The sequence below is a fragment of the Staurois parvus genome, unplaced genomic scaffold, assembly GCF_062004578.1.
Source record: "Staurois parvus isolate SC_StPar_1 unplaced genomic scaffold, SC_StPar_1.0 ptg001167l, whole genome shotgun sequence".
NCBI lineage: Eukaryota > Metazoa > Chordata > Amphibia > Anura > Ranidae > Staurois > Staurois parvus.
Window position 1 is genome coordinate 75,181 of NW_028318963.1, and position 25,874 is coordinate 101,054.

General features: G+C 48.1%; 1 protein-coding gene and 1 pseudogene across 1 annotated transcript in view; one reads left to right on the top strand and one right to left on the bottom strand.

Annotated features, from left to right (window-relative positions):
* The window catches only part of HOOK1 (hook microtubule tethering protein 1), a gene marked incomplete at its 3' end in the record, with an annotated part of 130,781 nt that overhangs the window by 73,314 nt on the left and 31,593 nt on the right, over positions 1-25,874 (bottom strand). The window contains exons 2-6 of the mRNA XM_089659580.1: positions 17,992-18,077; positions 15,577-15,649; positions 13,537-13,587; positions 9,983-10,115; positions 6,471-6,538 (exon numbers count right to left, since the gene is read on the bottom strand). Coding sequence (XP_089515706.1) covers positions 6,471-6,538; positions 9,983-10,115; positions 13,537-13,587; positions 15,577-15,649; positions 17,992-18,077 — 411 coding nt within the window. The remainder of the gene's footprint in view (positions 1-6,470; positions 6,539-9,982; positions 10,116-13,536; positions 13,588-15,576; positions 15,650-17,991; positions 18,078-25,874) is intronic.
* Positions 2,995-3,118, top strand: LOC149438998 (U2 spliceosomal RNA; annotated as a pseudogene).

A 25,874-nucleotide genomic window follows, 5' to 3' on the forward strand; every position in this document is an offset into this window, starting at 1 on the left:
GTCTTTCACATGGCTGTGGAGGAACTTTGGCCCACTCTTCTTTGCAGAATTGTTTTAATTCAGCCGCATTGGAGGGTTTTGTAGAATGAATGACCTGTTTAGGGTCATGCCACAGCATCTCAATGGGATTTAGGTCCGGACTTGGACTAGGCCACTCCAAAACCCTAAGTTTGTTTTGTTTTGAGTCATTCAGAGGTGGACTTGCTGGTGTGTTTCGGGTCATTGTCCTGCTGCATAACCCAAGTGTGCTTGAGCTTGAAGTCAGGAGCTGATGGCCGGACATTCTCCTTCAGGATTTTCTGGTAGAGCACAGAATTCATAGTTCCATCAATTGTGGCAAGTTGTCCAGGTCCTGAAGATGCAAAGCAGCCCCAGACCACTACACTACCACCACCATGTCTGACTGTTGGGATGATGTTCTCTCTATGAAATGCTGTGTTAGTTTTACACCAGATGTAACGGGACGCACACCTTCCAAAAAGTTCAGCTTTTGTCTCATCTCACCAGATAGTGAATGCTGGGCCCGGAGAGAGCAGATATAATGAATGCAGGGTCCGGGGAGACCAGATAAAGTGAATGCAGGGTCTGGGGAGACCAGATATAGTGAATGCAGGGTCTGTGGAGAGCGGATATAGTGAATGCAGGGTCCGGGGAGACCAGATATAGTGAATTCGGGGTCCGGGGAGAGCGGATATAGTGAATGCCGGGTCCGGGGAGACAGAATATAATGAATGCAGGGTCCGTGGAGACCAGATATAGTGAATGCAAGGTCCGTGGAGACCAGATATAGTGAATGCAGGGTCCGGGGAGACCAGATATAGTGAATGCAGGGTCCGGGGAGACCAGATATAGTGAATGCAGGGTCCGGGGAGACCAGATATAGTGAATGCAGGGTCCGGGGAGAACAGATATAGTGAATGCAGGGTCCAGGGAGACCAGATATAGTAAATGCTGGGTCCAGGGAGACCAGATATAGTGAATGCAGGGTCCGGGGAGAGCGGATATAGTGAATGCAGGGTCCGGGGAGACCAGATATAGTGAATGCAGGGTCCGGGGAGACCAGATATAGTGAATGCAGGGTTCGGGGAGACCAGATATAGTGAATGCAGGGTCCGGGGAGACCAGATATAGTGAATGCAGGGTCCGGGGAGACCAGATATAGTGAATGCAGGGTCCAGGGAGACCAGATATAGTAAATGCTGGGTCCAGGGAGACCAGATATAGTGAATGCAGGGTCCGGGGAGAGCGGATATAGTGAATGCAGCTTCCGGGGAGACCAGATATAGTAAATGCAGAGTCCAGGGAGACCAGATATAGTGAATGCAGGGTCCGGGGAGACCGGATATAGTGAATGCAGGGTCCGGGGAGACCGGATATAGTGAATGCAGGGTCCGGGGAGACCAAATATAGTGAATGCAGGGTCCGGGGAGACCAAATATAGTGAATGCAGGGTCCGGGGAGACCGGATATAGTGAATACAGGGTCCGGGGAGAGCGGATATAGTGAATGCGGGGTCCAGGGAGAGCGGATATAGTGAATGCAGGGTCCGGGGAGACCAAATATAGTGAATGCAGGGTCCGGGGAGAGCAGATATAGTGAATGCCGAGTCCGGGGAGACCGGATATAGTGAATGCGGGGTCCGGGGAGAGCGGATATAGTGAATGCGGGGTCCGGGGAGAGCGGATATAGTGAATGCCGGGTCCGGGGAGAGCGGATATAGTGAATGCCGGGTCCGGGGAGACAGAATATAGTGAATGCAGGGTCCGTGGAGACCAGATATAGTGAATGCAGGGTCCGTGGAGACCAGATATAGTGAATGCAGGGTCCGGGGAGAACAGATATAGTGAATGCAGGGTCCGGGGAGACCAGATATAGTGAATGCAGGGACTGGGAAGACCAGATATAGTGAATGCAGGGTCCAGGGAGAGCGGATATAGTGAATGCAGAGTCCGGGGAGACCAGATATAGTAAATGCAGGGACTGGGGAGACCGGATATAGTGAATGCAGGGTCCGGGGAGAGCGGATGTAGTGAATGCAGGGTCCGGGGAGACCGGATATAGTGAATGCAGGGTCCGGGGAGACCGGATATAGTGAATGCAGGGTCCGGGGAGACCGGATATAGTGAATGCAGGGTCCGGGGAGACCGGATATAGTGAATGCAGGGTCCGGGGAGACCGGATATAGTGAATGCAGGGTCCGGGGAGACCGGATATAGTGAATGCAGGGTCCGGGGAGACCGGATATAGTGAATGCAGGGTCCGGGGAGACCAGATGTAGTGAATGCAGGGTCCGGGGAGACCAGATGTAGTGAATGCAGGGTCCGGGGAGACCAGATGTAGTGAATGCAGGGTCATGGGTTTAGTAACACTCTAATAAATGAAATCATCATTTAAAAACTGCATTTTGTATTTACTCAGGTTATCTTTGTGTAATATTAAAATTTGATGATCTGAATCATTTAATTGTGACAAATATGCAAAAAAAAAAAATTAAAAATCAGGAAGGGGGCAAATACTTTTTCACAGAACTGTATAAGTCTGGTAGCATGTGCACAGTGTGACCCCCCCCCCCCCCCCGCCAGGAGTACTGATGAGCTCAGGCGTATTTGAGCATCCGAGCCCACATGTTTGAACCCACCATAAAGCTGTCACCTGAATGGACCAATCACCTGTGGCCGGGTCATTCCCTGTCCCATGGCTGCATGTACTGTATACAAGGGGGCATGCATGTGGGAATGCCTCAGACCCAAATGATTTTCCCAGTGCAGGTGCCAGCTTTCTATCGGTTGGTACAGATGGGTTCAGATGCTAGTCCGAACACGCCTAAGTGTTTATTTACACCATATGAACACAAAACCAGCACTGCCGGATTTAAGTATGTATGGTTTAGTCTGCCCGAGGGGCCACAGCGTTGCCAGCTGCTGGAGAGTATTTATTTTCTGTATTTGCTCCTCCTGTGCATGGATTCTGCATTAGGTTTCTTTACACCAAGTGTCTCGGCCTTTTGGCTAAGATCAAGTGTAGTATCTGTTCTTATCAGTGTCCAGTGGGGGTGCTCCCGACCACTCTGTCTTTGTGGTGTTGGTTGGATAGTACCCTCACTGGTATGATGGGGGTCCGGAAGGCTGGACCGGAGGGACAGAAACCAGGGAGCGCCATGATTCGTTCTGGGGCCTCGGGAGTAATTCCTCTGGGAAGGCTGGAAAGACCCAGTACCTCCTGATTTGAGCAAGCTACCTTGGTCTGGCCAGGGGCTGGGGACGCAAAAAGTCCGCAAACTCAGTGCCCCCTGGGGAGACGCGCTCAGGGGTGTCACTAGTAACACTTGGGTGTGGGACCCCACGGTGTGAAAATGACACATGGTCACTGTTTTTCACTTCTTTTTGCACAGCGCCCTAAGGACCAGGTCTTTTGGCTAAGTCCGGGGCAATTTTTGCTACAGGCCTCAGGGCCTGGTCTGTGCACTATTTGGCACGGTACCATTTTTTTTTATTTTATATTTATTTATTTAATATAATTTAACCACTCCCACGTCTTGTCACTTTTTCTGTTCTTATGTGTGTGTTTTTCACGGATGGAGGGTGTGGGTCCTCGGGCCTTACCTGAAGTCTAGGGGGAGGATGTGTGGCCCTACGGTTCCTTCCTCCCCTGATCCCTAGGGGGTTTTCTCTTCGGGAGAACCTCCTTGCCTAGTACTGGATGTCCGGCTTCGGCTGGGCATAAGGAACGGTGGTCCACCAGGCCTTTTGGCCAGGAGGACCAAATGGGAACCTTGTCCCTGTCAGGAGCTTCGTGCCCCGGGGGATCGGGTGAACGGTCCAACCCTTTCGGGGGTAGGACAAACACACCCCTAAGTGCACTTTTTCGTGTGGTGTTTTGCACTTGCACATTTTTTGTGATCACTTACGGGTTTTTTCGTTATAGTTGCACGTTTGCGGACTTAAAAAAAAAAAAAAAAGTGTCACAAAAAGATGTACGCTGGACTTGTCCTCGTGGCAATCAAGCAAGGATCTTTTTGACATTCGGGCAAAAACTGGGCTACACTGAGACTTCACTACTGACCATTGTAATGACCTCATCATTTACATGTTCCATCAACAGGTATCAATTTTCTTTCACTGCAACATGGATATCCAATTGGCATAATTGTCCAAATATATATATGAGAAGTCAATTCTAAAATAAATTGCTAAATACGTTGATATAAACTTGACAGCTGCTGCATATCAAAGAATATTTGTGATACATAATAATGAACCTGTGTGACAGAGCTAAGTGCTATGAATATATCTAATGTGCAAATATCAAAAATCCATATTAACCACTTCCAGCCCGGACACTTTCACCCCCTTCCAGTCCGGACACTTTCACCCACTTCCAGTCCGGACACTTTCACCCACTTCCAGTCCGGACACTTTCACCCACTTCCAGTCCGGACACATTCACCCACTTCCAGTCCGGACACTTTCACCCCCTTCCTGTCCGGACACTTTCCCCCCTTCCTGTCCAGGCCAATTTTCCGCTTTCAGCGCTATCACACTTTGAATGACAATTGCACGGTCATGCAACACTGTACCCATATGAATTTTTTAGCATTTTGTTTGAGACAGCTAAAACTTTATTTTGGTGGTATTTATTCACCGCTGGGATTTTTATTTTTTTTGCTATGTAAATGAAAAATTCCCAAAATTTTTTAAAAAAGCGTTTTTCTTATAAAATTTTGCAAATAAATAATATTTCATCATAAATCTTGGCCAAAATGTATTCAGCTATTTTTAGTAAAAAAAAAACCCACATCAGTTTATAACCAAAAATTATAATTTAACAAAAAAATGTTTTACATTTTTATTTTTTTATATTATTAATTTTTTTTTTTTACATACTGTCACCCTAGCAGTACAGTGTCATGGTGACACTGTACTACTTATGGGGGGTGATGAAGATTTTTTTTTTTTTCTATTACACTGATTGCTTTTATACCCATAAAGGCTGTAAAAGCAATCATTTCTCCTCTCTGGCTGCATTCCTGCATCCATTGAGAAATACTGTGAGAGCTGTGATTGGCCACAGCTTGTCACATGGTACAAGGCTGTTGTGAATAGCCCTGTACCATGTGACCTCTGTGATCATTCAGAGATTTCACTCTATAAATGGCCACCTGACCCTGCACTGCCACCATCCTGCTGTTTATATACATGGGCCGGACGGGTGGTGGTTAACCAATCAGTGATCACATGATCTGGACCTCGCACAGAGCTCCCGTACGACGATCAGTGTTCCACTGTGTCCGGAGGACACAGCGGGCACCGGATCGCGGTGCTGTGCGCTCCCAGGGAGCGCGCACAAGCAGGGAGCGGGGAGGCCTTTTATAAACGGTCACCCGACCCTGCACTGCCACCGCCCGGCCGTTCATATACATGGGCCGGACGGGAAGTGGTTAAAAGAAAAAAAAAGAGGTGCCATCAGTGCTAAATCAGTGACTAAGGGCTCGCTAACACTATGGGGTTGATTTACTAAAACTGGAAGGTGCAAAATCTGGTTCTGCTCTGCATACAAACCAATCAGCTTTCACATTTTATTGTCCAAGTTTAAGGCTACTTTCACACTGATCCGCCGCAAAAACACAGCAAAAACACATAGGCGTTTGTACTGCACTTTTGCCACGCTTTCTGAGTGTTTTTAAAGGACACGGGACTTAAAAACTGCACCAAAAACGCTTCTCAGAGACTTTTTTAAGGCGTTTTCCATTGATTTCAATGGGAAGAAGCGTTCCTGGGACGTTTTTTTTTAACTCCCCAAACATGCCCCAAAGATGCTGCAAGCAGGAGTTTTTACACCGCAAGTGCAATGCCTCAGTGTGAAAACATACTTTTTTTTTCTGCAAAAACGCTTGAAAAACTCCTCAGTGTGAAAGCAGCCTAACTGAGCAAGCTGACGTTAGAAGCTGATTGGCTCCCATGCACAGCTGCACCAGATTTTGCACTCTCCAGCATTACTATTATTATTAATTTATTTCAGGTCCTTTTATAGCGCCGTCAATTTACTCAGCGCTTTACATATATATTGTACATTCACATCAGTCCCTAACCCTCAAGGGGCATACAATCTAAGGGCCCTAACTCACATTCATACATACTAGGGACAACTTAGACAGGAGCCAATTCACCTACCAGCATGTCTTTGGAGTGTGGGAGGAAACTGGAGTACCCGGAGGAAACCCACACAGGCACAGGGAGAACATGCAAACTCCATGCAGGTGGTGGCGTGGTTGGGATTCAAACCAATGACCCTAGTACTGCCAGGCGGAAGTGCTAACCATTTAGCAACTGTGCTGCCCACCTATATTAACCCCTATGCGCAGTGACCGCTGGATTACCACACTGGATAACCCACTGGGGCACTTAGAAATCAGCTGATTCTTTTAGCAGTGTTGAGTCTCCCTCTGAATCCACCAATCAGCGGCTGCTTACCTCCTGAATGGCTGTCATCACCACGTGCTGTACGGACTCTTCCAGGGTCATGATGATCTGGATGTGTTCTGCAATGAATGAAACACGGGAATGACAAACAGACCGCAACAGTAAGTAAGAACGATGCCATAAGGCACGGGTATCAAACTGGTGGCCCTACAACTGTTGGCAAACTACAAGTCCCATGAGGCATTGCAAGATTGACAGTTACAAGCATGACTCCCAAAGGCAGAGGCATGATGGGACTTGTAGTTTTGAAACAGCTGGAGGGCCGCCAGTGTGACACCCCTGCCTTAAAGGGTCACTCCGCCAAAATCTGTCATTTCAGTTTATTTTATTTCTTTATTTCAGGTACTACTATAGTGCCATCAATTTACGCAGCGCTTTACATATATATTGTACATTCACATCAGTCCCTAACCCTCAAGGGGCGTACAATCTAAGGTCCCTAACCCTCAAGGGGCGTACAATCTAAGGTCCCTAACCCTCAAGGGGCGTACAATCTAAGGTCCCTAACCCTCAAGGGGCGTACAATCTAAGGTCCCTAACCCTCAAGGGGCGTACAATCTAAGGTCCCTAACTCACATTCATACATACACATACTAGGGACAATTTAGACAGGAGCCAATTCACCTACCGGCATGTCTTTGCAGTGTGGGAGGAAACCGGAGTACCCAGAGTAAACCCACGCAGGCACAGGGAGAGCATGCAAACTCCAGGCAGGTGGTGCCGTGGTTGGGATTCGAACTGACGACCCCAGTACTGCCAGGCGGAAGTGTTAACCACTTAGCCACTGTGCTGCCCAGTTCTTGGTCCATGCTGACGAGTTAGACCGCCTAATGGTTTTTTCTATCACTCAGAGGCTCTAGACATGAGATCTCTGCCCTTACAGTAGAACTTCACTCTTTCAGTCAACACTGACTACTGTGAATCCTTATGCTGTTAGAATTAGTAAATAGACAGGAAAGTCTATAATATTTACTTCTTTTAAAATATTTTTTTACATTTCTTTAGCCACTTTCTAGTTTCCAGGCCTCGGCAAATGAAGTCACACATCCCAGGACAAATAGACTGTGCACATTGCAAGTGCAGTTGCTTGGGAGCTTAGTGAATGAGGGGAAGGTCTGCTGACTTCCATCATCCAATCATGTGCAAGCAAAATGTGTTGTTTTTTTTTCATGTTCCTTGCATCTGATTGGATATTCTTTTGCAAAGTGAAGCTTTGCCTCATTTACTAAGCTTTGAAGCACCTGCACTTTGATGAGTACAGCTGCACTTGCAAAGTTCACAGTCTATTTGCCTTTAGTAAATCCACCCCAATGTGTCAAGTGATGGGGCACAATTTGTGGGATGAAAAAGATCCCCATCAGAATCCTCCCCTAATATCCAGTTCCCCATTAGATTCCCTTTTACACTAGGGTCCCTATCAGAGTCCCCTTTATATCAAAGTCCTCCTTTACATCAGGGTCCCCATTAGAGCTCCCTCTGCTTATGTCAGCGTTCCCGTTAGAGTCTCCCCTTATGCCAGGGTCACCATCTGAGTCCCCCCTTACACCCGAGTCCTCATCAGAGTTCCCCCCTTACATCAGTGTCTCCATCAGAGTCCCCCTTACATCAGTGTCCCCATCAGAGTCCCCCTTACATCAGTGTCCCCATCAGAGTCCCCCTTACATCAGTGTCCCCATCAGAGTCCCCCTTATATCATTGTCCCCATCAGAGTGCCCCTTACATCCCAGTACCCATCTGATTCCCCCTTACATCATTGTCCACATCATAGTCCACCTTACATCATTGTCCACATCATAGTCCACCTTACATCAGTGTCCCCATCACAGTCCCCCTTACATCACTGTCCCTATCAATGTTCCCCCATTACATAAGTGTTCCCATCAGAGTTCCCCCTTACATCAGTGTCTCCATCAGAGTCCCCCTCACATCCAAGTCCCCATCAGAGTCCCCCTTAAATCAATATTCTCATTGAAGTTACCCCGTTACATTTGAGTCCACATCAGAGTCCCGTCTACATCAGTGTTCCCAGCAGAGTTCCCCTTTTACATCAGAGTCCCCCTAACATCAGTGTCCCCATCAGAGCTCCCCACTTACATCAGTGTCCCCATCTGAGCACCTGCTAACATCAGTGTCCCCATCTGAGCCCCCCTTACATTAGTGTCCCCATCTGAGCACCCGCTTACATCAGTGTCCCCATCTGAGCACCTGCTTACATAAGTGTCCCCATCTAAACACCCCCTTACATCAGTGTCCCCATCTGAGCACCCGCTTACATCGGTGTCCCTATCTGAGCACCCGCTTACATCAGTGTCCCCATCTGAGCACCCGCTTACATCAGTGTCCCCATCTGAGCACCCGCTTACATCAGTGTCCCCATCTGAGCACCCGCTTACATAAGTGTCCCCATCTAAACACCCCCTTACATCAGTGTCCCCATCTGAGCACCCGCTTACATAAGTGTCCCCATCTGAGCACCCCTTACATCAGTGTCCCCATCTGAGCACCCCCTTTACATCAGTGTCCCCATCTGAGCACCCCCTTACATCAGTGTCCCCATCTGAGCCCCCCTCAGCTCTGTCCCTGTGGGCAGTGTAAGTGCAGCTCTCTACCCGCTTTTTTCTGACAGCTCAGACAAACTATAAATTCTGGACTGAACCATGTAGAGAAGAGAATACTGCAGATAAACAAGTACAACTTATCTAGGAGGATTTGTTTCACCTCTGTGTGTCACCTGAGGCCAGTCACTTCACTGGGTATATGGAAGGGTTACAACCAGCTTAATGGTCAATCACCTCCACTGATCCCAGCTATGGGCCGGAAAAAACACACCAACAGGTCGGATGTGGCCCGCGGGCCGTAGTTGGGAGACCCCGAAATACACCGTTACGTGTTTTTTCAAATTTTCTCTTATTATGAAATGATGGAATGTGCACAACGCTTTCCGTGAATACAGCGCCATCAGCAGGAAGAGAGGGAGGTGTCCCGGGATCAGCGGAGTGACGGGATCAGTGGACTGACGGGACCAGCGGAGTGACGGGACCAGCGGAGTGGCGGGACCAGCGGAGTGGCGGGACCAGCGGAGTGGCGGGATCAGCGGAGTCCTGGAACCAGCGGAGTGACGGGAACAATGGAGTGACGGGACCAGCGGAGTGACGGGATCAGCGGAGTGACGGGACCAGCGGAGTGACGGGACCAGCGGAGTGGCGGGACCAGCGGAGTGGCGGGACCAGCGGAGTGGCGGGACCAGCGGAGTGGCGGGACCAGCGGAGTGGCGGGACCAGCGGAGTGACGGGACCAGCGGAGTGACGGGATCAGCGGAGTCGCGGGATCAGCGGGACCAGCGGAGTGACGGGATCAGTGGAGTCGCGGGATCAGCGGAGTGGTGGGACCAGCGGAGTGGCGGGACCAGCGGAGTGGCGGGACCAGCGGAGTGGCGGGATCAGCGGAGTGATGGGATCAGTGGAGTGACGGGCCGATGCCGCTGTCCTGGGCTCTGGACTTACCTTGCTTCCTGTCACAGTTGATGGCGCACCCCAGTATCAGCTGTAAAAGTCGCCCCATTTCCGTCGGGTCCGAATGTTCTGCAATCTGGTTGAGATCAGGAAGGAGGAATTCGGAGACGTGCTGGTCCAGAACCTGGGGGCACACAGATTAGGTGAATGAAAAGATTCAAAAGATGGCAGCTGGGGCTCCATATGACTTCTAGGGTCAGGCTGAGCTCCGGCCTCCCCTCCCGTCTTGCACAGGTGTACAAGCTCCTCCCCTCCCGTCTTGCACAGGTGTACAAGCTCCTCCCCTCCCGTCTTGCACAGGTGTACAGGCTCCTCCCCTCCAGTCTAGCACAGGTGTACTGGCTCCTCCCCTCCTGTCTTGCACTGGTGTACCGGCTCCTCTCCTGGACTGAAATGGCTTCCTCTGATATCACTGCACACTGTGAGCTTCTCACAATGTGCATTAGAAGCTGCATCAAGTCAGACAGAGCTCCGCCTCATTTCCTGGCTGGAGAACATCCAACATCATCCAGCTCTTCCCTCCCCAGCCTTACAGGTCCTGTCCCTGCCCCCTCCATTCTTTATAACATGGGTGTCAAACTGGCGGCCCTCCAGCTGTTGCCAAACTACAAGTCCCATGAGGCATTGCAAGATTGACAGTTACAAGAATGAGTCCCAAAGGCAAAGGCATGATGGGACTTGTAGTTTCACACGAGCTGGAGGGCCGCCAGTTTGACACCCCTGCTTTAGAAGCTGCTTCAAGACAGATAGAACCCGCCTCATTTCCTGCCTGGCGGACATCCAGCATCATCCAAGTCTTTCCTCCCCAGCCTTACTGGCCTTGGCCACGCCCCCTTCATTCTTTAGAAGCTGCTTCATGTCAGATAGAACCCGCCTCATTTCTTAGCTGGAGGACATCCAGCATCATCTAGTTCTTTCCAGCCCAGACTTACAGGTCCTGCCCCGCCCCCTTCATTCTTTAGAAGCTGCTTCAAGACAGATAGCGCCCACCTCATTTCCTGGCTGGAGGATGCCCAGCATCATCTAGCCATTTCCACCCCAGCCTTACTGGTCCTGGCCCCACCTCTTTCATTCTTTAAAAGCTGCTTTAAGACAGATAGAGCCCACCTAATTTTTTTGGCTGGAGGGTGCCCGACATCATCTAGCTCTTTTCTCCCCAGCCTTACTGGTCCAGGCCCCACCTCTTTCATTCTTTAAAAGCTGCTTTAGGACAGATAGAGCCCACCTCATTTTTTGGCTTGGAGGATGCTCGCCATCATTTAGCCCTTTTTCTCCCCAGCCTTAGCACTACTGGCCCCACCCCCTTCATTCTATAAAATCTATTTTAAGACAGATAGAGCCCGCCTCATTTCCTGGCTGGAGCCTGTCCAGCATCATCTAGCCCTCTGACCCACCCCTTTCATTCATTGGATTTCAGTTCTTTTAATAATGGAGACTCAGCATCACATGTGGCCCTTACTTTTGGGGGGGGGGGGTATACATGCAAATACAGCCTGCCTAGAAACGCCCACTCCTCCAGACTGACACCCACCCATCAAGGCATTTTCATATTTGTACTACGCCTCCCAGGAATCAGCCCACTGCTTGCATCAGGGCTGAGGGCTCCTGAGAGGAATACAGAGGCAGGGTGCTGGGATGTTTTCAGGAAGCCATGTACAGCACTCTGCTGGCCCCTCCTACCAGCCATGATCTGTTTGCATTGCATAGAGAACCACAGAATACCAGTGATGGTGTCAATGGGTATATAAAAAAATAAATAAATAAAAATGGAAAGAGTTTATTTAAAATCTTATTAGCATGATGATCAAGGGAGAGGTGGGGACCAATAAAGGCAAAATATAAAACCCCAGCTTAAAATAAACGGATATAAAGGGAACAATTTGCAAATGTTTGTATTTTACACTTGAAACCCAGGAAACCAACCGAATACATATGTGGTCATGTGGTCTGTACAGGGCCCCATGATTTCCAGTGGTGACCCTGACCCTTGGAAATGAATATTATATAGGGCACGCTTGTTGGAGCCCAACCTCTGTAGCTAGGATAAAGGTGCCAGATGGATATCAGGGATGGATGGATGGATGGGAGCAGTAACACTGAGGTCTGAAGAAGGAAGGAAGCCTATTGAGCATGCTCCGAAATGCATTACCGCCCCCTTCACCTCCTACATCCGACTCTGATGCACAGGCACATCCTGGACTCTACTTCCTGATCCTATAGATCAGTGGTTCTCAAGCTTCCTAATGCCGTGACCCTTTAATACAGTTCCTCATGTTGTGGTGACCCCCCAACCATAAAATTATTTACCCAGTAATTATAATTCATGAAGTGTCGTTTTACCTCCAATACTGCTGCTTTCTACACAGCAGCTGCTTTCAACACAGTAGCTGCTTTCAACACAGTAGCTGCTCTTTACACATCAGAAATATGTGTTTTCCCGATGGTCTTAGGCGACCCCTGTGAAAGGGTCATTCGACCCCCAAAGGGGTCGCGACCCACAGGTTGAGAACCACTGCTATAGACAGAGTTTGCTGCTGGACGGCTGGATGTCCCACCTGGATCTTATTACATCACAGGATGAGTCTTTTTAACTATCTTGTAAGTGCAATTTATCCATTGTTTACTAAATAAATTGTCAATACTGCACTTAAGCAGGCCATAGACGGGTCGAAAATCGGCTGTTTTAAAAAAAAATTTTAAAAAATTGGTTGTTCGATCGGCTGACGTTACCACGAACGGTAAACAAAATCGGCCGATTTTCGTCCCGTCTATGGCCGGCATTTAACCCCATAATTACTTCTGTCCCTAAAAGAATTCCAGTCCGCTATTATATTTTATATGAAAAGTCTTGCGGTTGCAACAATGTATCCATTTGTATCCATTTCGGATACAGATGTTTTTATTTGGATACAAATAGATACATTGTTGCAACTGCAAGACTTTTCATATAAAATATAATAGCGGACTGGAATTCTTCTTCTTCTATTTCTTTTTCATCTTCTTCTTGCAGGTCACGGCTCATTCGCAGATTTTTTTATCGGTAAAACGATCAGCCAATCATGCCCATCATTGCCGGGAAAATCGGCCGATCGTCAAAATCAGCCGTGAATTTTCCAACATGCCCGAAAAAAAAAAAAAATGTGCAAAAACCCCAAAAAACGGCTGACCAATTAACCCACTAACGGTGTGAAAATCAGCCGATTTTTTTTTTTTCGGCCGAAAAGTTGGCTGATTTTCGACCCGTCTATAGCCAGCATTAGAGGCGTCTTCCTCTCTTTTTCTTGACCCTGACCCAGGGGCGGACTGACAACTCATGGGGCCCCCGGGCAATATGGGATCATGGGGCCCCTGTGCCCTTGCCCAAACTCAAAAAAAGCCTATGAAAAAGGTACCAGGGGCATCTCATGGGGCCCCCTACTGACCCCGGGCCCTCGGGCAGTGCCCGAGTTTCCAAATGGTCAGTCCGCCCCTGCCCTGACCCTACCGCCCTAGCTGCAGTCACTGAATGAGCTCCCATGTCTGACGCCGTGTGCGTCCCGCCTTACCTCTTTGTAATAATCCACAATTCCTTGAAGAATCTTCTTCAGATTGTTAATCTAAGTAAACAAAAGAGGAGATTAAAGTGAAACCCGGCAGTAGACTCCCCAGACATATCATTGTTCAGTCCATACTACTACGACCCAGAATAAACTGCATCTATTTATAACAGTTTCCCGCACTCTGTACACAAGTCATTTTCATAGCTCAATATTTGCATCTGTTTAAGATTCATCGGCTCACAAACGGTCAGCTGTCATAACATCGCCGGTCCTGTCTGCGTAGTGCTAGGAGACGGGAGAGACAAAGGCCGAGATTCAAGCGCAGACAAAGGCAGCCTGCCATGGTCAGAGCGTGAACGGAATGTATGGGCTTTAAAATAAATTTGACATATTAGAGAGATCAGCTGAATACGAATTGTCTTATCCATGGCTGGGCCGAGGGGTAGGCAGAAGTGGCAACGGCCTAGGGCGCTTCAACAGGAGGAGGGCACAAAACAGGCTAAGCCTGCAATCTATACCGACAAAGTAGTTCACAGGTCACAGTGGGGGGCGCATTTTGCAGGCACACCTTGGGTGCTATAGGACCTCGTCCTAGCACTGGTCTAATGCAGGCCATACATGGTCTGAATTCCGAACGATTTTTCATCCAAAAATTGGAAACGTCGTTCGCTCGGTAATCCGATGGTTGCATTATCGGTGCTCCCTCTTCTCCCCTGCAGCCCCTGGGGATCCAGATCACGTGACTGCACCCAGAGCAGCCTGAAAATAGGTAAGTATATACATGTTTTTTCCACAGGTTATGCAGGCCATACATGGGTTGAATTCTGAACGATTTTTCGTCCAAAAATTGGAAACGTCGTTTGCTCGGTAATCGGATGGTTGCATTATCGGTGCTCCCTCTTCTCCCCTGCAGCCCCTGAGGATCCAGATCACGTGACTGAACCCAGAGCAGCCTGAAAATAGGTAAGTATATACATGTTTTTTCCACAGGTTATGCAGGCCATACATGGGTCGAATTCCGAACGATTTTTCGTCCAAAAATTGGAAACGTCGTTCACTTGGTAATCCGATGGTTTCATTGATTTCGAAAATTAGCCGACCAAGTCATAAAGTTCACCCCATATAACAGGCGAAACTTCTGTTCCTTCCAGGTCACGGCTGGCACGGCATATTCTTTTCGGAAAAACAATCGTACGATCATTGAGTCGAAAATCGGTCGTTTTTCACGAATTTTCCAACATTTATTATTTATAATCTGCTGACAACTCATGGGGCCCCCGGGCAATAGGGGATCATGGGGCCCCTGTGTCCTTGCCCAAACTCAAAAAAGCCTATGAAAAAGGTACCAGGGGCATCTCATGGGGCCCCCTACTGACCTCGGGCAGTGCCCGAGTTTCCAAATGGTCAGTCCGCCCCTGCTCCCTATGTGGCTGATTCTAAAACAATGCACTTCCTGCACTGCTGATTCTAAAACAATGCACTTCCTGCACTGCGGATTCTAAAACAATGCACTCCCTGCACTGCTGATTCTAAAACAATGCACTCCTTGCGTGGCTGATTCTAAAACAATGCACTCCCTGCGTGGCTGATTCTAAAACAATGCACTCCCTGCATGGCTGATTCTAAAACAATGCACTCCCTGCATGGCTGATTCTAAAACAATGCACTCCCTGCATGGCTGATTCTAAAACAATGCACTCCCTGCATGGCTGATTCTAAAACAAAGCACTCCCTGTGCGTCTGATTCTAAAAAACAATGCACTCCCTATGCAGCTGATTCTAATGTTGGGCACACAGGGATCGTCGGCATGCAACTTATGCGGCGTGACACCGAACCCTCTCGAAGAAAAGGTAAGTTGTAAAGAAAGCCGACGATCCCCGCAGGATGGATTGGATGTGCGGATTGAGCATAATGGATCAGAGTCCGATCCATTATGCTCAATCCGCAGATCCGATCTATTCTGCAGGGATCGTCGGAGAGGGTGTCACCAAGTGTTACCGCACCGGGTGACACCAACCCTAGGGACGCCTCTGGCTGACACCTACCTTTATCCTTCGATTATCCCCGACCTCGTCTTTTATTCGTCCCAGCCAAGACTCGGTAAACCAAGAGCCATCTCTACAATGCGCAAGAGAGGGCAAGTCAGTCTCTACATCACTGCGACTACTACACATTTAAAAACTATTTCATGGGCGATTTTCCCCCAACAAGTGACTCAATAGGGGACAGGGTAGGTGGCATCTGAAAACGCCACCAGGAGTGGTGAAAAGCCCAATGCCCATCTGCAAAGGGGTATCAGTTCTCTTGCAGGGGAATCCCTCTTAAAGCACCACCCCCAAAGCTGAAGGGCATATAATCCACCCCTCTTGCTGGCACCCTTTCCTGAGCACCAGGGTTACCACTTGGTTGTCAGTGCTTTGGAGCCGAAGACCCCATTGACCATCAGTAATGGTATATCAGTGCTTTGACAGGGGACTTCAATTTCTTGGGAAGAGGGGGGGCCCAAAGCACTGCCACCAATGCTGAAGGGCATATAATCTACCCCTCTTACCAGACCAGGGGTATTAAAGAGTCTGGTGTTTTGATGCTGAAGACCATCATTGCCCTTAAGCAACAGGGTATCAGTGCTTTGACAAGGGCCCCCCATTTTTGGGGAAAACCCCTCCCAAGTACTTCCTCCAATTCTGAAGGGCATATAATCCACCCCTCTTGCCAACACTGATGGTACCGAAGGCCCTGATGCTTGTCACCACTGGGGTGTCAGTACTTTGGAGCCGAAGACCCCATTGCCCATCAGCAACAAGATATTAGTTCTTTGACAGGAGCCTCCCAAAGCACCACCAATGATAAAAGACATATAATCCACCCCCCTTGCTGGCACCCCTTCCTGAGCACCCAGGGTGTCAAAGACCCTGTGCTTACCACTACTGGGGCATCGGTACTTTGGTGCCAAAGATCTTCACTGCCCATCAGCAATGAGATATTAGTGCTTTGACAGATGACCCTCATTTTTTGGGGGAGCCCCTCAAAACACCACCCCCAATGCTAAAGGCCTTATAATCCAACCCCTCCCGACACTCTCTCCTGAGTACCAGAGATGTTGAAGAGCCTGGTGCTTGTTACCAGTGAGGTGCCAGTGCTGAAGACCCCATTTGGCCATCAGCAGCGGGGTACAAGTGCCTTGACAGGGGAATCCCATTTTTGAGGGGAACCCCTCTCAACGAACTGCACCCAATGCTGAAGGGCATATAATCCACCCCTCTTGCCAACCTGATGCTTATCACCATTTGGGTGTCAGTGCTTTGGTGCGATGACCCCATTACCCATCAGCAACAAGGTATCGGTGCTTTGACAAAAGACCTTCATTTTCGGGGGGAACCCCTCTCAAAGCACCACCTCCAATGATGAAAGGCATATAATCCATCCCTCTTGCTGGTACCCCTTCCTCAACACAAAGGGTGTCGAAGACCCTGGTGCTTGTCACCACTCGAGCATCAGTACTTTGGTGATTAAGAATCCATTGCCCATCAGCAAGGAGATATTGGTGTTTTGACAGGGACCCCCATTTTTGGGGAGGAACCCCTCTCATAACACCACCCCCCCAATACTAAAAGCCAAATAATCCACTCCTCTTGCCGACACTCTCTCCTGAGTACTGGAGTAATCGAAGAGCCTGGTGCTTGTCACCAATGGGGCATCAGTGAGATATTCGTGTTTTGACAGGGGACCTCCATTGGTGGGGAGGAACCCCTCTCATAACACCACCCCCCAAGGCTAAAAGCCAAATAATCCACTCCTCTTGCCAACACTCTCTCCTGAGCACTGGAGGTGTCGAAGAGTCTAGTGCTTGTCACCAATGTGGCATCAGTGAGATATTGGTGTTTTGACAGGGGACCTCCATTGTTGGGGAGGAACCCCTCTCATAACACCACCCCCCAATGCTAAAAGCCAAATAATCCACTCCTCTTGCCAACACTCTCTCCTGAGCACCGGAGGTGTCGAAGAGCCTGGTGCTTGTCACCAATGGGGCATCAGTGAGATATTCGTGTTTTGACAGGGGACCTCCATTTGTGGGGAGGAACCCCTCTCAAAACACCACCCCCAATGCTATAAGGCATTTAGGCCACAATCCCCTTGCCGCTATCCGATCCTGAGCACCAGGGCGTTGGGAGAACCCATTTCCAGTCACTATCAGTGCATCAGTGATTTGGCAGGGGGACCCCACATTTTTGAGGGAAGCCTTCTCAAAGCATCCTGCGAATGCTAAAAAACACGTAGGTTGGTAGCCACACAGCATGGAAGCCACATACCTGATACCAGACTCCGTTCCTTGGCTAACCCTGTCACTGTTTAGTGGGTGAATTTCCCAGTGAATCCTTTATTAACAGACCCCAACACATTTCTGCAAATTATTATATTGGTGAGTATGGTAATCAGAGAGGTAGGGGAGTGTCACTTACATCTGGTGAAGTACTTGCGCCATGGCCATCCCACTGCTAAGGTCTTCGATGGTCTTACATGGAGCACTGATGTTAAACGTCTGCAACTGTAACAAGAGAAAAAAAAGACATCAAATTCCGACAGAGAAAAGGAAATAATACAAACCTGGCAAATGTATCATTCTCCATCTCACTTACCACCTCCGTATAACACTCAGATACTGTAGGTTGCAGATCTTTACAGGGAAAGCGTTCAATCATACAAATCCCAATCACCGAAGAGCTTACAATCTAAGGTCCATACCAGGGGCGGACTGACCATTCGAGCACTCGGGCACTGCCAGAGGGCCCTGGGTCAGTAAGGGGCCCCATGAGATGCCCCTGGTAATTTTCATAGGCTTTTTTGGGTGTGGTTTGAGTGTGGGCGAGGACACAGGGGCCCCATGATCCCCTACTGCCCGGGGGCCCCATGAATTGTCAGTCCGCCCCTGGTCCATACCAAACATGCACTCCATAGATGATTTTGTTATTACAGGTCTGAATCCATTCCAGGAGACAAGAAGTCAATGGGGGAGATTGACTAAACCTGTACTGTACAAAATCGTGTGCAGCTCTGCAGAGAAACCAATCAGCTTCCAGGTTTTATTGGAAAAGCTTAATTGAACAAGCTGACGTTAGAAGGAAGCTGATTGGCTATCATACACAGCTGCACCAGATTCTGAGTGCTCCAGTTTTAGTAAATTCCCCACAATTTACAAATTTTTGTCTATACAGACCATGGAGGTCATATCTCCCCACCGAGGAGGGAACACTTAGACCAGACTGCGCCTATATCCAGAGTATGCTCATTAGATGACATGACCCTGTAGATGGCTGCTGACTATTGGAATCGCTCACTGGCTCCACATTGTTACATAACTTTGTCCAGACACATGAATGTAAGAGTGACACATTCCACAGCAATACGTAAAGGACACTAAATCATTCTGTGCACCAGAGGAGCTTACACTTTAATGTCTCTCTGCATCACAGATGCTTTTCATCTAATGTGTCTTTGCACCAGAGAGCTTACACTCTGTGTTCACCACAGGAGCTTACACTCTAATATTTCTGGTCACCAGAGAAACTTACACTCGAATATCCCTGTGCACTAGAGGAGCTTACACTCTAATGTCCCTGTGCACTAGAGGAGCTTACACTCTAATGTCTCTCTGCATCGGAAAAGACTATACTTTGTCTGTGTACATCACAGGAGCTTACACTCTAATGTCTCTCTGCATTGGAGAAGACTATACTTTGTGTTCATCACAGGAGCTTACACTCTAATGTCTCTCTGCATCAGAGGTCCTTATGCTCTAATATCCCTCTGCACCAGAGAAGCCTACACTTTGTCTGTGTTCATCACAGGAGCTTACACTCTGTCTCTGTGATCAAGGAACTAACACTCTAATGTGTCTTTGCTCCAGAGAAGCTTGCACTCTAGTGCCTCTGTGCACCAAAGGAGCTTACACACTGTCCCTCTGAACCACAAGAGCTTACACTCTAATGTCTGTCTCCATTGGAGAAGCCTACCCTTTAATGTGTCTGTGCCCCAGAGGAGCTTACACTCTAATATCCCTGTGCACTAGAAGAGCTTACACTCGAATGTCTCTCTGCATCGGAGAAGACTATACTTTGTCTCTGTTCATCACAGGAGCTTACACTCTAATGTCTCTCTGTACCAGAGAAGCTTACACTCTGTGTTCTCCACCAGAGCATACACTCTAATGTCGGTCTGCATTGGAGAAGCTTTCCCTCTAATGTCTCTGTTCACCACAAGAGCTTACCCTCTATTGTCTCTGTGCAGCAGAGAAGCATACACTCTGTCTCTGTGCACCACAAGAGCTTACACTCTAGTGTCTGTGCAGCAGAGAAGCTTACACTCTAGTGTCTGTCTGCACTGGAGAAGCCTACCATTAACGTGTCTGCACCAGAGGAGCTTACACTCTAATATCCCTGTGCACCAGAAGAGCTTACACTCTAATATCCCTGTGCACCAGAGGAGCTTACACTCTAATGTGTCTGTGCACCAGAGGAGCTTACACTCTAATATCCCTGTGCACCAGAGGAGCTTACACTCTAATATCCCTGTGCACCAAAGGAGCTTACACTCTAATATCCCTGTGCACCAGAGGAGCTTACACTCTAATATCCCTGTGCACCAGAGGAGCTTACACTCTAATATCCCTGTGCACCAAAGGAGCTTACACTCTAATGTGTCTGTGCACCAGAGGAGCTTACACTCTAATATCCCTGTGCACCAGAGGAGCTTACACTCTAATATCCCTGTGCACCAGAGGAGCTTACACTCTAATATCCCTGTGCACCAGAGGAGCTTACACTCTAATATCCCTGTGCACCAAAGGAGCTTACACTCTAATGTGTCTGTGCACCAGAGGAGCTTACACTCTAATATCCCTGTGCACCAGAGGAGCTTACACTCTAATATCCCTGTGCACCAGAGGAGCTTACACTCTAATATCCCTGTGCACCAAAGGAGCTTACACTCTAATGTGTCTGTGCACCAGAGGAGCTTACACTCTAATGTGTCTGTGCACCAGAGGAGCTTACACTCTAATGTCCCTGTGCACCAGAGGAGCTTACACTCTAATATCCCTGTGCACCAAAGGAGCTTACACTCTAATATCCCTGTGCACCAAAGGAGCTTACACTCTAATGTGTCTGTGCACCAGAGGAGCTTACACTCTAATATCCCTGTGCACCAGAGGAGCTTACACTCTAATATCCCTGTGCACCAAAGGAGCTTACACTCTAATATCCCTGTGCACCAGAGGAGCTTACACTCTAATGTGTCTGTGCACCAGAGGAGCTTACACTCTAATATCCCTGTGCACCAGAGGAGCTTACACTCTAATATCCCTGTGCACCAGAGGAGCTTACACTCTAATATCCCTGTGCACCAGAGGAGCTTACACTCTAATATCCCTGTGCACCAGAGGAGCTTACACTCTAATATCCCTGTGCACCAAAGGAGCTTACACTCTAATGTGTCTGTGCACCAGAGGAGCTTACACTCTAATATCCCTGTGCACCAGAGGAGCTTACACTCTAATATCCCTGTGCACCAGAGGAGCTTACACTCTAATATCCCTGTGCACCAAAGGAGCTTACACTCTAATGTGTCTGTGCACCAGAGGAGCTTACACTCTAATGTGTCTGTGCACCAGAGGAGCTTACACTCTAATGTGTCTGTGCACCAGAGGAGCTTACACTCTAATATCCCTGTGCACCAAAGGAGCTTACACTCTAATGTGTCTGTGCACCAGAGGAGCTTACACTCTAATATCCCTGTGCACCAGAGGAGCTTACACTCTAATATCCCTGTGCACCAGAGGAGCTTACACTCTAATATCCCTGTGCACCAAAGGAGCTTACACTCTAATGTGTCTGTGCACCAGAGGAGCTTACACTCTAATATCCCTGTGCACCAAAGGAGCTTACACTCTAATGTGTCTGTGCACCAGAGGAGCTTACACTCTAATGTCCCCACCACAGTCACACACTATTATGTATATAGTTCTAACATAGATCGCAGTGCTGTATGTGGGATCCTATTGGCTCTGACCTGCAAAAGACACGTTAGTCTGCTATGGATCCCAGGATTACGACTACGAATACCGAGGTATCTTTGTAGCCGAGACATGTACATTGCTCTGCTTTTATGGTGTCGCACAGCTTAGTAAATAGGATTTAAGGCCTGGCACGCAGTACTGCCACGCTGGCTGTGTTCTATCACGGTTCTAAGGGCAGAGGTCTCTTGTCTCTGTACAGAAAGCAGAAAGATCTACTGCTGCAGACTGCCAACTCCGGATCTGGACACACAAGGCTCAGGGAAACTAAGGCAGGGCATAGACGGGTCAAAACGAAACGTTCCGTCGTTCCATCGTGCCATCATTTGATTTTTTTTTTTTCAAAACAAAATCCAGCATGTTGGATCAGGCACTTTCGATTGTGACACAAAAAAATCTCGTGTCATATCTGGCACACTAATGATGAGAAAAATGAACGACCAAGAATTTTCAATCGGTTTTTGACTTGTCTATGGCCTGCCTTATGTAACAGAAAATCGCACTATTCATTTAAAATTCTCTCCCATCCCCCTCCCTCCCTCCCTACACACATCCCCGGCCTAAACCAGTGGTATCCAAAATGCAGCCCAGGGCCAGATGTGGCCCTTTCTTTGCTTTTATCTGTCCCTTGGGACAATATTTCATTCACTGACACCAACAATAGGGCATAATTCCCCCCACTGACACCAGTGAAGAGGCACAATTCCTCCCAATGACACCAACGAGGCGCACAAGTTCTCCCAATGACCCCAACAATGGGGCCCAATGACACCAATGATGGGACACAGTTCCTCCAAAATGACACCAAGAATGGGGCACAATCCCTCCCAATGACACCAATGATGGGGCACAATTCCTCCCAATGATACCAACAATGGGGCACCATTCTTTCCATTGACACCAACGATGGAGCATTGGGCCAGATGTGGCCCTTTCCTTGCTTTTATCAATCCCTTGGGGCAAAAAATGGGTCATAATTCCCCCTACCGACACCAGTGAAGGGGAACTGACTTCCAGTGATGCCAGGACGATGGGCTGGATAACATCAACGCTTTCCTTGCTTTTATCAATCCCTTGGTGCATAATTTCACTCACTAACACCAAAAATGGGTCATAATTCCCCCTACCAACACCAGTGAAGGGGAACTGCCTCCCATTGATGCCAGGATGATGGGCTGGATGACACCAATGATGGGGCATTGGGCCAGATGTGGCCCTTTCCTTGCTTTTATCAATCCCTTGGGGCAATATTTCATTCACTAACACCAAAAATGGGTCATAATTCCTCCTACCGACACCAGTGAAGGGGAACTGACTCCCAGTGATGCCAGGATGATTGGCTGGATGACACCAACGCTTTCCTTGCTTTTATCAATCCCTTGGGGCAATATTTCATTCACTAACACCAAAAATGGGTCATAATTCCTCCTACCGACACCAGTGAAGGGGAACTGACTCCCAGTGATGCCAGGATGATGGGCTGGATGACGCCAACGCTTTCCTTGCTTTTATCAATCCCTTGGGGCAATATTTCATTCACTAACACCAAAAATGGGTCATAATTCCTCCTACCGACACCAGTGAAGGGGAACTGCCTCCCATTGATGCCAGGATGATGGGCTGGATGACACCAACGCTTTCCTCGCTTTTAAATTTATTTTCCTCCAAACGAAAAGAGTGCCCCCTTGTCCTCTATGATGACCTCATTGTCTGTGATGACCTCAGCTTTATCACACTTTGAATGACAATTGCGCGGTCATGCAACACTGTACCCATATGATTTTTTAGCATTTTGTTTAGACAGATAAAGCTTTATTTTGGTGGTATTTATTCACCACTGGGATTTTGATTTTTTTTTGCTATGTAAATTAAAAAAGTCCAAAAAGTTTAAAAAAAAGTGTTTTTCTTATAAAAGTTTGCAAATAAATAGTATTTCACCATAAATATTGGCCAAAATGTATTCTGTTATATTTTTAGTAAAAAAAAAAATAACCCAAATTAGTTTATAACCAAATATTATAATTTTTAAACCTTTTTTTTTTTTTTTTTTTTTTTTATATTTTTTTACATACTGTCACCCTAGCAGTACAGTGTCACCAAGGTGACACTGTACTACTTGTGGGGGGTGATGAAGATTTATTTTTACACTGATTGTTCTTACACCCATAAAGGCTGTAAAAGCAATCATTTCTCCTCTCTGGCTGCATTCCTGCAGCCATTGAGAAATACTGTGTGAGCTGTGATTGGTCACAGCTTGTCACATGGTACAAGGCTGTTGTGACTAGCCCTGTACCATGTGACCTCTGTGATCATTCACAGATTTCACACGTAGTAAGCAATGATGTCAGAAGTGACATCTTGCTTACTACTTTGCATATGATCACTGATTGGCCAATCAGTGATCGCATGATCGGGACCTCGTACAGAGGTCTGTACTACGATCGGTATTCCACTGTGTCCGGAGGACACAGCGGGCACCAGATCGCGGTGCTGCGTGCTCCCAGGGAGCGCGCACAAGCAGGGTGTGGGGAGGCCGTTTATAAAAGGCCACCCGACCCTGCACTGCCACCGTCTGGCCGTTTATATACAACGGCTGGATGGGAGATGGTTAAAGCAATTGGGGAGAACGGGGATGAAGCAAGGGAGCATGGATTGGGGAGCACTGCTGGGGAGAGAGGTGGGGTTGTGGGTAGGTAGTGAATTTTTTCTGTGTCATACAGCACAGCTTTAGGCCTTGTAGATTTATGTTTTACTGCATATGTCTCTCATTGATCATTGCCCTGAATTGGATGTTTATGTATAGTACCGGGTTCCTGAACCCGTCTTCAATATATCTTATATATACAGCATTGCATTTCTGATGTATAGCCTATTATGGTACAATTTTCTGAGCACATCCCCTACATGGTGGTGTAACCTGTGTGTCAGCGCTGCTCACGTACCAGACCAAGTGTCATTACATTTACAGCACTATATACTCACGACGTCTGTTTTTAACTACATTTTGGTTTTAGGTCATACTATTTGTATTGTCTCATCTTGTGGTGACGGCTAACTGAGGTATTTACCTAAATGTTTATATATGCAATTTTTGTAATAAAGCATAATCTTTTGAGAAATTTCTGGCTATCGCCTTCTGTTCATGATGTAACCGCTTTTTCTGTGAATCCCTTTTCACACCACTCTTTTCTGATGAGGTAGTGAATGGGCCCTGTCTGAGTTGATGGTAAGCCAGGGAAGGGACTCCCAGAAAACAGAAGTCAATTAACCGCTTCCATACCGAGCACTTTTACCCCCTTCCACACCGGGCACTTTTACCCCCTTCCACACCGGGCACTTTTACCCCCTTCCACACAGAGCACTTTAACCCCCTTCCACACCGAGCACTTTTACCCCCTTCCATACCGAGCACTTTTACCCCCTTCCATACCGAGCACTTTTACCCCCTTCCATACCGAGCACTTTAACCCCCTTCCATACCGAGCACTTTAACCCCCTTCCATACCGAGCACTTTAACCCCCTTCCATACCGAGCACTTTAACCCCCTTCCATACCGAGCACTTTAACCCACTTCCATACCGAGCACTTTTACCCCCTTCCATACCGAGCACTTTTACCCCCTTCCATACCGGGCACTTTTACCCCCTTCCATACCGAGCACTTTTACCCCCTTCCATACCGAGCACTTTAACCCACTTCCATACCGAGCACTTTAACCCCCTTCCATACCGAGCACTTTTACCCCCTTCCATACCGGGCACTTTTACCCCCTTCCATACCGGGCACTTTTACCCCTTTCCATACCGGGCACTTTTACCCCTTTCCATACCGGGCACTTTTACCCCTTTCCATACTGGGCACTTTTACCCCCTTTCATACCGGGCACTTTTACCCCCTTCCATACCGGGCACTTTTACCCCCTTTCATACCGGGCACTTTTACCCCCTTCCATACCGGGCACTTTTACCCCTTTCCATACCGAGCGCTTTTACCCCCTTCTATACCAGGCACTTTTACCCCTTTCCATACCGGGTTCTTTTACCCCCTTCCATACCGGGCACTTTTACCCCCTTCCATACCGGGCACTTTTACCCCCTTCCATACCGGGCACTTTTACCCCCTTCCATACCGGGCACTTTTACCCCTTTCCATACCGGGCACTTTTACCCCCTTCCTGCCCAGGCCAATTTTCAGGTTTCAGCGCTCTCACACTTTGAATGACAATTGCGCGGTCATACAACATTGTACTCAAACTAAAATGTTATCATTTTCTT